The sequence below is a fragment of the Solanum stenotomum genome, chromosome 1 (genome assembly GCF_019186545.1).
Source record: "Solanum stenotomum isolate F172 chromosome 1, ASM1918654v1, whole genome shotgun sequence".
NCBI lineage: Eukaryota > Viridiplantae > Streptophyta > Magnoliopsida > Solanales > Solanaceae > Solanum > Solanum stenotomum.
In genome coordinates, this window is record NC_064282.1 from 54634729 (window position 1) to 54649241 (window position 14513).

The 14513-nt window shown below is 40.0% G+C and overlaps 2 protein-coding genes across 2 annotated transcripts in view; both read right to left on the reverse strand.

Moving 5' to 3' along the window:
• LOC125853815 (mitochondrial thiamine diphosphate carrier 2-like) overlaps positions 1-14513 on the reverse strand; it is a 216221-nt gene that overhangs the window by 59008 nt on the left and 142700 nt on the right. The gene's annotated exons all lie outside the window — the stretch shown is intronic.
• Positions 1989-2964, reverse strand: LOC125854376 (uncharacterized). The gene is made up of 4 exons (XM_049533911.1): positions 2926-2964; positions 2588-2862; positions 2349-2482; positions 1989-2047 (listed from the first exon to the last, which is right to left on the reverse strand). Exons 1-4 carry the CDS (start codon positions 2962-2964, stop codon positions 1989-1991), a joined length of 507 nt encoding a protein of 168 aa, XP_049389868.1.

Genomic DNA, 14513 nt, shown 5'->3' on the forward strand with positions numbered 1-14513 from the left:
GTAATTTTTCAAATAATATATGTTATTCCCTTCGTCTTAATTATACAATTCGCGTAAAATTTTGAGAGTTAATCGAATTTGTAATATTTTAAATTTATTTTTTAGTACTATTTAAAAAGGAAAAAATTAAAATATTACTATATAAGAAGAGTAGTAATTATATAGTAATTTTTCAAATAATATATGTTATTCCCTTCGTCTTAATTATACAATTCGCGTAAAATTTTGAGAGTTAATCGAATTTGTGATATTTTAAATTTATTTTTTAGTACTATTTAAAAAGGAAAAAATTAAAATATAATGAAAGAGGAGTGTATAAAAGTAGGTGGGCCATATTTGTGATAGGTGGGCCATCTTCAAAAACCAAATGTAAAAGTAGGTGGGCCATCTTGGTGCCACGTGTCGAAAGAAGAGTGAATTTTATTCACTCTTCTTATATTTATATTAATTATATTATATATAGTAATATATATGATATATGATTTAAATAAAATAAAAGTAGGTGGGCCATGGTGCCACGTGTCGAAAGAAGAGTGAATTTTATTCACTCTTCTTTTATAGTAATATATATATATATTATTTATTTATTTACTTTATATAAAACTGATTATTCCAAATTGTTTGAAAAATTAAGAAGTTCGAAAATTAACTCCTCTCGGGAAGGGTCAAAATTGGGTGTCAACAACTCTCCCTTTGGAACTGATCTTTCGAGATCTATCTGATTACTTGTTGGAAATTATTCAAAGTTGCTCTGAACTGCTGATAAACCCTGTGGAAATTTTGAGGCCATCCTCAAAATTTCTATCTAGTTAACTGTCTTGGCTTATCTTTAACCGTTGGTGAGCAATCACGGAATTTTTGAGATCTGTCCCTGTTGTAAATCTCAAAGTAACTTCAGTTTTGACTTTGTTGGAGAGATCTTCTTCTTGATAATTTTTGAGTTCCTCTCAAAAATTCTGTCCTAGTTTCTATTGTAAAGGAAGAATAGAAATCTTACAGGAGATATGACCGAACCCTTGTGGCGCCTACGTATCCCGTTGAAGCAGGAATCAGGTCAAACGTAGTTCCCCCTCGAGGGTTGACAAAAATAAGAAAAATTATAAAGAACCCCGATCGAGGCCGACATAGGCCCCCTACGTATCTCACTATTAAGAATTCAGGTCGAACGTAGTTCAAATACAAAGAAATATTAAAAGGGGATAAAAAAGGTGATCGAGGCCGACATAGGCCGCCTACGTATCTCATTCTTGAGAATTCAGGTCAGACGTAGTTCATTACATAGGGGTAAAATTTTAAACGAAGCGAATACAAGCAAACAGAACGATTACAAGGAAATGACAGAAAATACAAACATAAACTTCACGTGTAATATCTCTTGACCGCATCTGAGTTGATCGGTTTCGGCCATTCGGTGTCATCCATCTCCGACAGGACCAAGACACCTCCAAATAACACTTTGCGCACCATGTAGGGTCCTTGCCAATTTGGTGCAAATTTCCCTTTGTACTCTTCCTGATGAGGGAAAATGCGTTTGAGGATCAACTGACCAACCTCAAACATTCTGGCTCTTACCTTCTTATGGAAAGCACGAATCATTCTCTATCGATATAGTTGTCCATGACAAACAACAACCATTCTCTTCTCATCAATCAATGTTAACTGATCGATACGCTTGCGAACCCATTCAACATCACTCAACTCAGCTTCTTGGATGATCCTTAATGAAGGTATTTCAACTTCTGCAGGTATAACTGCTTCTGTTTCATATACTAGCAAATATGGAGTAGCTCCGACTGATGTTCTGATAATCGTTCGGTAACCTAACAAAGCATATGGCAACATCTCGTGCCAACCTCTGCGATTATCAATCATTTTCCTCAAAATCTTTTTTATGTTCTTGTTGGCAACTTCTACGGCTCCATTCATTTGGGGACGATAGGCAGTTGAGTTCTGGTGAGTAATCTTGAATTGTTCACATATCTTTTTCATCAAGTGAGTATTGAGGTTCGCTCCATTATCGATGATGATGGATTCTGGCACTCCAAACCTACATATCAAATTGTTGCGAACAAAATCAGCTACAACCTTCTTGGTTACCGAATTATACGAAGTTGCTTCCACCCACTTGGTGAAGTAGTCAATGGCAACCAAAATGAATCTGTGTCCGTTAGAGGCGGCTGACTCTATCGGACCAATGACATCCATTCCCCAAGCTACAAATGGCCAAGGTAAACTCATAGCATTGAGTTCATGAGGGGACACTCGAATCAAATCTTCATGCACTTGACATTTATGACACTTCTGCACAAACTTGCAACAATCATGCTCCATAGTCATCCAAAAATAACCGGTGTGAAGGATCTTCCTCGCCAAAGTGAGCCCACTCATGTGGGTACCACAAACTCCGGCATGTATCTGGTCCAGAAGCTTTGCAGCTTCATTAGCATCAACGCATCTGAGAAGACCTAAATTCAGAGTCCTCCTGTAAAGGATTTCCCCGCTTGCAAAGAAATTGAGGGTCATGCGGCGTATCGACTCCTTCTGGTTGAATGTTGCATTCTCAGGATAAGTCCCGTCCTCTAAATACTTCTTGATGTCAAAGTACCACGGCAAACCATCTGGTTCTGCTTCGACGTGTGAACAATGAACAGGCTGTTCTTTTACCTCTATATCCACTGGATGAATATAACTTGTATCCGGATGCTTAATCATTGACGCGATGGTGGGAAGAGCATCGACCAACTCATTATGTGTCCTGGGAGTGTGTCTAAACTCAATCTTGCGAAATCTCTTGCACAACTTCTGTATATACCGCACATATGGTGTGATCTTTGGGTTTTTCACGGCCCATTCCCCTTGAACCTGATGAATCAGCAAATCTGAATCTCCAATAACCAGCAACTCGTGAACATTCATATCAATTGCCATCTTCAGATCGAGGATGGAAGCTTCATACTCAGCCATGTTGTTCGTACATTCAAATCGGAGTTTAGCTGCCATAAGATAGTGCTGACCGATTTCTGACACTAAGACCACTCCGATTCATTTCCCTTGATGATTCGCCGCTCCATCAAAGAACATTCTCCATCCGGGGTACGCTTCAGAAATATCTTCACCTACGAAGGAAACTTTTTCGTCAGGAAAATAAGTCTTGAGCGGTTTATACTCTTTATCAACTGGATTCTCTGCAAGATGATCGGCTAAGGCTTGTGCCTTTATCACCTTCTGAGTCACGTACACGATGTCAAATTCACTCAAAAGCATTTGCCATTTAGCCAACTTCCCGGTCGGCATTACTTTCTAGAAAATATACTTCAACGGGTCCATCCTAGAAATAAGGTATGTGGTATAAGAAGACAAATAATGTCTCAACTTTTGAGCGATCCAAGTCAAAGAACAACACGTTCTCTCCAAAAGAGTGTAACGAGCCTCATATGGAGTGAACTTTTTGCTCAAGTAATAAATGACTCGTTCTTTCTTCCCAGTTTCGTCATGTTGACCAAGCACGCATCCCAATGCATTATCTGAGACAGACAAATATAGCAATAACGGACTCCCTTCTCGCGGAGGGACCAACACCGATGGATTGGACAAGTAGTTCTTTATGGCATCAAAAACAGTTTGACATTCTCCTGTCCACTTGGTCGAGACATCTTTTTTCAATAACTTAAAGATGGGCTCACACACCACGGTGGATTGAGCTATGAATCGTGTAATGTAGTTCAACCTTCCCAAAAAACTCATCACCTCTTTTTTGGTCTTCGAAGGAGGTAATTCTTGGATCGCCTTGATCTTAGAAAGGTCAAGCCCAATGCCCCTCTTACTGACTATAAATCCTAACAACTTGCCAGCTGGTACTCCAAAAGCACACTTGGCGGAATTTAACTTCAAATTATATCAGCGTAAGCGATCAAAGAACATCCTCAAGTGAGTCAAGTGATTCGAACTCTCGCGGGACTTGATTATGACATCATCTACATACACCTCGATCTACTTGTGAATCATATCGTGAAAGATGATCGTCATAGTCCTCATGTAAGTAGCACCGACGTTTTTGAGACCGAACGGCATCACCCGATAATGATATACACCCCAAGGCGTGATGAAAACTGTCTTTTCTGCATCTTCTTCGTCCATCCGGATCTGGTGTTAACCCGCATAACAATCCACAAATGACTGCATCTCATGCTTAGCACAGTTATTAATAAGAATGTGAATATTTGGTAATGGAAAATTATCTTTCGGGCTAGCTTTGTTGAGATCTCTATAGTCGACACAAATTTTGATCATTTCGTCTTTTTTGGCAACTGGGACAACGTTGGCTAACCAAGTCGGATATTGCGTTACTTCCACTACTTGAGACTCGATTTGTTTTGTAATCTCCTCTTTGATCTTCAATCTCAACTCAGGCTTGAACTTCTAAGTCTTTTGTTTTACTAGACTAAAATCTGGATTAATCGGCAACTTATGGGACACCATATTCGTGCTCAGTCCTGGCATATCTTTATAAGACGAGGCAAATACATCAATGTACTCTCCAAGCAAATGAATCAGGTCTCTTCTTTAAGCTTCCGTCAGATAGACACTGATTCTTACTTCTCTAACACATTTCTCATCTTCGAGATTCACAGTTTCGGTTTCTTCCAAATTTGGCTTGTGTTGATTCTTGAATTGTCGAAACTCTTCAGCAATATCTTCGGGAACCTCATTTTTTTTCTCCGTATTCCTCGCACTCATCATCACCTGCCTCATTTTGTTCACTTGGTTCATGACATGACATGACATTGACATATTTTAAATTATTATTACTGAAATCATAAACAAACAGAGTTAGGAAAGTAAAATAAAAACAGACAAGTAAACAAATTTCGATAAAAGAGGCCTTCATTTAAATTGAAAAGCAAGAACGAACTTTGGCCATGGCAAAGGGCCATTTTGCCTTTTTGAACATCACAAGGGAATTTAAAAAACTTCAAACAAATAAAACTGCATAAAGGGTGGGTCTCGGGCCTCTTTCGGACTACCACCGATCTAAAAAAAAAACAAACAAAGACACATGTCTTTTCTACCAAGCTGCACGGGAAATCAGGAGCGATGTGGAGGTCCAATTCTGCAATTGCTCCTCAGGTTCTGTATCATGGATGTCTGATGTCACAACTTCTTCTTCGATGACCGCATCAATCTCCTCAAAAAGGCCCAAGATTCCTTCCCCGAGACCATCATCATTGATATTTTCTCTAACCGAAAATGACTGATACAGATGAGGTATTGGCCTGGCCAATGTTTAATCAACACTCTTGTTCTTCATCTCTGCTTCATCAGCCTCTGTGGGGACATACCCCAAACTGAATTTTGCTCCTTTGGCGGGAATTTGGATAGACTCGATGATTCTTTGAAAGTGCTTCCCCAATCCGAAACCATTCTGGAGCATGACAGTAGCAATCATTTTGTACACGACAGGCATAGGAGGTTGTGGAGCCAAGTCATCACCGGTGGCATTTACCAGCTCCACCATGTAGAAGTCACAACCTCGAGAGACAACATCAACGATCGGTGCATACCCATCCGAATGACTCCCTTCACCATAAATGACCAATTCCTTGTAATTCCAAACAAACTTCATTAGTTGGTGAAGGGTAGAAGACACAGCCCCAGCCATATAAATAAACGGTCTTCCCAGAAGCAAGTTGTAACTGGTGTTGATATCCAACACCTAGAACTCCACATTAAAATCCACAGGACCCACCTGAATATCCACGTTTACCGCACCCAATGTGTCTCTTTGCACTCCATCAATGGCCCTCATACTGACTTGGTTCTGGTGAACCTTTCCCAAGTCGAATTTCAGTTGCCTCAAAGTTGAAAGTGGGTAAATATTAAGACCGGATCCTTCGTCGACCAAGACGCGATTAATTATCTTGTCTCGACACATACATGTGACGTGCAGAGGTTTGTTGTGCATCCTCCCTTCAAAGGGCAGCTCTTCATCACAAAAACTGATTCGGTGTCCTCGGATGACCTGGTTTATCATGGCTGCTAAGTTGTCACTGTTAGTACCCACAGGCACATAAGTATCATCCAAAGCTCTCATCAGAGCCTGCCTATGTAACTCCGAACTCATCAATAAGACCCACACAAAGATCTGAGCCGGCGTCTTCTCCAAATGCTTCACAATCGAATAATCTTTTGACTGCATTTTTCTCCAGAACTCCTCAGCCTCGGCTTCACTGATCGGCCTTTTTGTTTGGTCCTTCTTCTGCCCTCCTTGAGCTAAATCTTCCGGTGTGTAGCACCTGCCAGATCTGGTCATGCCTTGAGTAACAGCCGTTTTAATCACACATTTTGGTCGGGTAAGAGTTTCTCTCGGCACCAAGGCAATAGCCTCTTTGACTGTCAGAATCACAAACTATTTCTTCTCTCTAATGCTTAACGAAGTTACAGCCCTTTCCAGTTCATCAGGAGCAATCGGAACTATTGCATTTTTCACGCACCAGTCGTCATCTGTCTCTATCATATTGATAGTGGCGCTTCCATGATTTGGCAAAGGATTACTGTTGACATTGGGCGCAACTGTCTGAAGAGAGACCACATTCTGGTCAATCAGGTCTTGAATCTTATGCTTCAGGTTGATACAATCTTCAGTATCATGTCCAACACTGTTGGAGTGATACGCGCACCTCTGATCAAGCCTGTAAAACTTTGAGCTAGTACCAACCAGCTTGGGACCCACTGGATGAATATATCTTGCCGCAGTTAATCGCTCGAACAATATTGTTCGTCTTTTACTAAGCGAAGTAAAAATTCTAGCAGGCTTCTTCTCTAATCTAAGACGGGAGGGATCGTAAGTGCCTTGTTGCGGAGGAGACATTTGACGATAATTTGGAGTGTTTGGACGGCGGGCTTGATATCTGGGATATGAGTTGGTTTGGTAGTTTGGTTGTGGAGCTTGGTAGTTCGAGGGGGTATTTTGGTAAAGTGGAGCTGGGGTTTGGTACATTGGGGGAGGCATTTGGTAATTTGTTTGAACGTTGGCACAGTTGGGGGCGGCATTTCAATAGTGATGAGGTGGAGTTTGGTAAACTGGTGGGGGAGTTTGGTAGCTAGGAAGGGGAATATTTTGATAACTGGGTGTGAACTCTGTGAAGGTCGAGAACGACCTTGGTATGATAAGGATTTCCTTGGGGTCTTCTTCCCCTCATGAGAGATAGAGGACACATCCTCTCTTTTCTTCTTCAACAAGCCCGAAGATTCGAGCGAGGCAGTAACACGGGCAATCTTCCCGGTTCTCAATCCATATTCGATAGTCTCACCTACCTTGACTATCTCAGCAAATTTTGCTCCAACAAGCAACATAATTCTGTCATAATATTCGGGCTCCTACACCTGCACAAACACTTCGACAATTTCCTTTTCTGACATAGGAGGTCTAACTCTAGTTGCCTCCTTTCGCCATCAATATGCGAATTCTCTATAACTTTCGGTCGACCTCTGTTTCATCTTCTCCAAGGAGTAACGATCAGGAACGATCTTCATATTGTAGGCGAATCGTTCAATGAAATCCTTAGCCAGAGCGTTCCAGCTAGACCACTGTTTCGTTTCATGAGACGTAAATCATTCTAGAGTCTCTCCGCTCAAACTTCGGCTAAAAAGTCGCATTAACAAAGTTTCGTCTCTCTCAAATCCCACGAGTTGGTCACAGTAGGCCCTCAAGTGTGCCAAAGGGTTCCCCGTTCCTTCGAACATGTCAAATTTTGGCACCTTGAACCCTTCTGAGAGGTCCAAATTCGGGTGAATGCACAGGTCTTCATAACTCAATTCGGCGACCTCAGGAATGCTGTTCAACTCCTTCATGGCTTTTCTAATTTTTTCTTTCATATCTATCTTGTCGGTCTCTTCCTTTGACCTACACTCTCTCTCCCTCTTCTCATAGTGGTCGAGCTCCGAACCATGGGCATCATGCTCGTTGGGGACTGGTATTTGGAAAATGGCTTTTTACGGTAGTGGTGGAGCGATAGAGCAACTCTGGCCATTTAAAGGGGCGTGATAGTTTTGGGGAAAAGTCTGGGGGTTGGTGTGAATGAGGGAAGTGCGTGGGTTATTAGCGTTTTGGCTGTGGGGGGTAGGCCGGTTTAGTGGTTTGGATTAGGGGGAAGGAGTGGTGCTTGGAGATTGGTGTTTTGAGAAGGGGGTGGTGTTTGATAAGAGGCTGAGGCGTTATGAGGGTTTTGGGTGGTAAGGTCAATCATGGAGGGATTACGAGTAGGACTCGAACGCAGGTTTTGAGCTTGTTCCACGTTAGAAGGGGGAATTTGAGTTGGAGGTCTTCCGTCTGGTTGAGTGTTGACAGCAAAACTTGGAGGAGGCAAGTCTTGTTTTCTCTGCATCTCGACCCTCATCTCAGCAATTTGTTGCATTAACTGCAAGATCAGCTCATTCTGATCAGCAAGGGCGGGCTTAGCCACCACGACATCTATAAGGTTGGTTTTTTCGTTGTTATCACCCATTGTTGCTTTTCCCTTTTGTGAACTTTGACTAGGGAAGGAATCTGTTGGACCTTTAGATCTAGTGAAATAAGGATGATCGACTAGTGTATCAACATAGATCAGTTCTAACTACGTGTAGAGAATAACAACTCAAAGGCAAATCTGTCAGTATTAGTTATGGATGAATAATGCAAGATGTCACATAGAAAGTAAATAAACACATAAAAGTTGCTTCGTTTGAGGACACGTTAACCCACGAGTAATGGGGACTGATTTTTTGAACAAGCAAAAATTTGCTCGTTTTATTTTGGGGCTAGTGACTAAGAAAGGCTAAATTGCGTTGAGCTAAGGTCTTCTTGCTTCATCTTCTGGTATTTGTTGATCTGAACTTAATGTTTCCTTATAGAATGAAAGAGGGGGGAAAAGAAAATTTGAAGAAGCTAGGGGTCAGACCTTGAAAGGCTGCCTACGTATCTCCCAAGGAGAATTCAGGCCCTACGTAGTTCGAATACAAAGAAAATTTTCATTTTCATTCATTCATTTCTGATGATTACAAGGAAAGTGAAAAACAGATAATAAAGCGTCCTAAAAAATAGATGGTGCTTTCACCGAAGCTTCTTCCTCTGACTGCCGTATTAGCCACGGGGGACAAACTCGACTTGAATCTTTCCCATGTTGATGAGGGATTCCATGTCATAGCGAAACCTGAGGCACCTCCCAATGTTGTGATCGATGGCATCATGATAAGGGCAGGGCTTCCAGATCTCAATTCCAACGGGATCAATTGTTTCGACATCCTTTCTGATAGAGGCTAAGACTCATTTTTGAACTAACAGACTGTAGATGTCTAGCAAAGTTTTCTTGAAAGGCGTGAAGTAGTGACAATAAAACAAAGTATGCTTAGTGACCGGCATACTAGGCTCCTGTTGGTCACAGGTAAGGGCGGTGTTCCTACCCCACATATACGGGATCTCCCCAATGTTGATCAGGTCGCGGATCGCTGCCTTAAGCTCCACGCATTCCTCTATAGTGTGTCCTCTTTGGTTCGGGTGGTAGGCACATGTCTTTTGAGAGATTTCATACCCAAATCCAAAAGTGGTTCCTTCGAGAGGCTTCAGCATACCTGACGCCTTAAGGTGCTCGTAAATGAAAGCACACGGCACGACTCTTGCCCCCACGCTATGTGTCCGCTCATAAGTCGGGAGAGTGATCTTTTGGTCCCCTCCTTTCAGACGTCCCAGGAAGGGAGGCATATAGATGATTTCCTCATCAACATCTTCTTCAGTAGCTCCAGGGTGAGTGTCTTTTGGACCACTATTTGCTTCTTGATTGAAGAAAGAGCATTTCCCGCGTATCTTCTGAAGTCTCATAGTTATGTCTTTCTTGAAAATGTCATGTTCCTTCCACACACGAACTGTCCTTTTACTTATAATATCGTATTTGGTCATCTTTGCTGCCAATTCCGCGTCTAGTGCCGCATTTGTTGCTTGTGCGACCGCAGTGGCAAACTCCACTTTTATTCTCTTTTCCCTGGTTTCTTGGATCTCTCGCCTGAGCCGCTGCAATTCCATCCTCAAATCCTCCTCGGTTAGCTCTATGTAGATACCCTTGCCTTTTTCCATCTTAGTGGCAATTTCACCTTTCCTGAGATGATAGAGTAGTATTTTAGTATTTGGGTGGTAGGATTTTATTTCTGGCTGAGAAACTCAAGACTCATGGAATTTTTGGTCGGACATTTTGGTAGTGACTTGTATTTGGCATTTTCAGAAAATTTGACAAGGAATGGGCTAAAAATGTCCTCATTCAAAGCAACGTATCACATAAACAGTTAAAGCACACAAGTAAACAGACAAATATCGCGTTCTAAACATGCATGTGACCCCTTTGTGCCAAGGGTTGGCCTAGCGGATTGAAGGATGTATATGTCTTTTTAAGCCAATTCGTTATCCCCAAAATATTAAATTAATAGCATTAAAAAATGTTTGACAAACATAAAATTGGGGAAAAAAGTTCAAAAAATAAATTACAAGACAAAGTACAAATAAAGCAATCTCACGCAGGGGATGATAACAAACTCCATTCTCATTCTGATCTTTCACCAAGTCTGCTCCTCTTGGCTATGTTGACCTCTTCCCACATAGCATATCTGTTCTCCCATAGGTGATCTCTTGCCAACCGAGCCCCTTCTTGATGTCTGAACCTCTCGACCGACTGAATCTGTTGCTCCATGCTATCATCCAATTCTGACATACATTGCCTGGATTTTTGTAGCTTTTGCTTCAACTGAGCTATGACTTTGGTGTCTTCTGAGTGTCGACATTGATGCTCTAACTCATTCCTATAAAACTTCTCTTGGAGTTGATGAAGTCGAATTTGATGTTTTGCTCCAATATCTGCAATAATATGGGGAACGTTTAGACCGGGTTCGATAGTTCCGGCGAGACTCTTTTTTAACCACTCTTTGTAATCCTTAGAACATTCCGGACGAAACCTATTCAGCACAGGCTCACCCAACACCCTTCGAGTCTTCCATAATTGAAGCATCTTTTTAGTAAAAGCGACTTCGCCATTTTCATGATCCGTCGCAAATCTTGTCATGTCTTCGATCTGAGGAAACTCTTGTTTCCCTCCTAGCTGTCTAAGTACTCGAAAATGAGCATATGGTCGAGTTCCTCTTAACCCAGCAAATATCAAGTAGGGGGCTTTTCCACTGCAGATCACAATTGGTTTTGTTACTACCAAGCATTGGATCGACCACTGCACATTTTCCTCTCTCAAACCCTGAAGTCTCGGGTACCAAAACTCTTGGCCTCCAGTCCTGTTGAAATGATTACGTTGCACCCACCAATCGTGACTTTCGAGTCTGTTTGATCTTTTCAAGGGATCTGGTTCTATTGGATCATGAGCTTTGATCAAGTGTCTCATCATCCAACATTGAAGTATCAGGTTGCACCCTTGAAAGAAACGTGTGCCGCTTTTACATCTATCCAATGCCCTATAAATGTCGGCAAGGATCATAGGAGCCAAATTATAGTACTTTCTTGCAGACCCGTAGCCTACTCCATAAAAAATAGCATGAGTAACCATTACTACACTTGGATGGATGGTGTAGTTTGGTCCTTGGGGAAACACCATTGTCCCAAGTAGACATATCGCAAAAGCGAGGGGGCGTGTTTCCTTCCATTTTTCTTCCGAAACAAACTCTTCTTTGAACTTCTCGTAAGCTCTTGCACGTCCAAATCGATAATACAACTTTCGAAGTGGAATATTTGGCCCGGGAAGCCTGTCCATCCATTCAGCTTTGACGAGTGACAATTTTTCTCTGATTTCGGTAAAATCTCATACTTTTGGAAAGAGAAGATCAGTATCAGGTTGATGTTTCCTCTTGTTGCACATGCCGACGCTCTCGTAACTTGCGAGAACTTCATCTATAGTCGGGGTCAACTCTACTTCCCCAAATCGAAATACCATATTGTCGCTGTCCCAAAATTTCACCATCGTTCCAATCAAGTCGGGGTAAGCCACCATTTCCATTAATGACGGGAGATGGCCTATGTGTCTTTGAACTTTCTTCTTATCTTTCTTGTTCATGAATTTCCACCAAACTTGGAGATAAGGATCAGGTATAGTCACCATTCGGGTTCTCAACGGCTCAAATGTCGGATTCATCCTACAAGTAAAACAAACAAAGGTAAGTTAACCCCCACCCCCACTTGATAATCGATTTGTTTAAAAATGACATATATATCCTTCAATTAAAACACATAAGTATGATTGTCTTTTTATTGGCAAATGGGTCAAATAGACACAAGGTGGGCTTCTAATGGGCCCAACACGCCTTAGGTGTTGGGTCGACCTAGTTCGAAATGTGCTAAAAATTGGGATTTGGTTTCGCTCTATGCTAGTTGATTAAGAGTGGCTTTAAAAGACCGGGAACCCAAGTGGACAACTTAGGCTGAAATTCACGACAACCATTGGACGCATGACGTACCAATAAATTGCCGATCCTTCCGAAAAAGGGTTGAGTATAAAAAGTCCGGCTGCGATTATGCAGAAACCGTCCTTCATATACTATATAGATAATAGGAAAATGTCATGAAATGCAATAACAGTTCTAGCAGTTTAAGCACAAATAAACAATTCAGCAGTTAATATCAATTAGTCAAATAAGTCAAATCTTATGGTTAAAACTTAATTAAATCCCCAGCGGAAGTCGTCATTTCTGTTTTATTTAAAAATATAGAAAAAGGAAAATGACTGAGTTTTTGAAAAAACCGATTAAACTTATGGTTTAAGAGAAATCGGGTTTCCAAAATGACAGAGTCGCCACTTAATTTTTAGTAGAAAATCAAGAAAAAATATAAGATTTTTCAAAAGACTTAAACAGATAAAATCAATTGAAAAAGGGTTCGAGTTCAAATGTACATTCCGAGAAGGTGTTAGGCCCTCGGAATGCCCGCCAACTTGCGGTTGACCGGCGATTTGACTAAAAGTGATTTTTGACTAATTTTAAAATTTTAACTAAGTAAAAGAACTCATTTTATTTTGACTAATTTTTTTTGAAAAAGAAAAACTTAACTAAGTAAAAGAACTTATTTACTTTAACTAATTTTTGAAAAACTTTAACTAAATAAAAGAACTCATTTATTTTAACTTATTTATTTATTACTATTATTATTTTTAGCACTTTATTTATCTTAAGGGGGAATGAACTAAAGGAGAATTTTTAAAAGGGGAATATAAAATATCAACAAGACTGATATTAAAATAAAAGCTAAGTAAAAAAACATAAAAAATTAAATAAAATAAAAAATATATATATTACTTTAATTCGAAGATAAAATGAAATGACTATTCTCGGGAAATTTAATTAAGTTAAATCATAAGATAATCAAAGTATTAGTCAAATACAATAAAAATAATAATAAATGAGGGGAAAGGAAGACATATTGAATTTGGGCTTTTGGCCCAAATTCCTAAATCTGCAAAAATAATAATAATAATAATAACTTATTGGGCTTTTGGCCCCTTTTCCATCTTCATTGATCATAATATACACTAAGTGTATATTCGAGGTATACACCATGTATATCGCCAATTCTCGAACTCTGGAATCTGTAATTTTGTCTTAACTCGGTATTTTCACATTTTGCACCTTTATTTTTTCACGTTTTATCCCTGTATATGATATTTTCTGACCGTATATCGGTGTATACAACAGGTATATCAGCCTGTTTTTTACCCTTTCGGATCTTGAAAATTTAATTTTCATCATGCTTATCCATCTTCAACCTGTATTTTAGTTTCTTGCTGGCCGTCTCGATGAACGAGAGTATTGGGCCATAAAGGCCCAATAGGAAAATGCGAGGAGAAAATATGTAATCCACGAGGATTTGGAGAAGTTTTACATGCGAGAAGAGAAGATAAAATTAGAATGAAATACCTGGCAGCATACAACATTAAAATAGAAATAAAACATGCAATTGAATTATAATATTAAATCAAAGTATGAAGTAGCAAAATAGAGGAAATGGTGACACGATGGGTTATAAGCAATAAATAGATAATAAGCGTTGGTCAATGCACACTATATGCTCCCAGAAATCCTATTATTATTATTATTATTATTATCAAAAAGGAAAAGAAAAGAAAAAAAGGCTAAGCTAACAGGAGGAACACATGATGGTGAAATATAAAGCAATTGTAAATACGAATAGGCAAAAAAGAAAAGAATATCCTTGAAGGATGACATTGTTGAACAATAGCACGAAAACGAGGTAAAACACTAAAGCTAAGCAACCGTTTTAACCGAATTAAACGACCATTTCAAACCGGATTAAACTCACATCATTAACTTAAAACTAGAATTCTAGGCCAAAAGAATGACCATGGATGTCAACACCACTTTGAGATGCTGAAACCAAACAATTACAGCAAGACATAGAGAGCGGCCTCGATTTAAATTTAAACCAAAGATACAATCCTAAAATATAACCCAAAATACTAATGTTGTGGACAGCCTTATTACTG

Bases quoted from the DNA above. Each gene is read 5' to 3' on its own strand.
- LOC125854376 (XM_049533911.1), bottom strand. From the start codon at position 2,964: ATGGCTGAGTATGAAGCTTCCATCCTCGATCTGAAGATG. The intron at 2,483-2,587 runs GTATTTAGAGGA...AATCCTTTACAG, and splicing joins TGGTACTTTGACATCAAGAA to GAGGACTCTGAATTTAGGTC. The intron at 2,048-2,348 runs GTTATTTTTGGA...TTTGATATGTAG, and splicing joins GAGGAAGATCCTTCACACCG to GTTTGGAGTGCCAGAATCCA.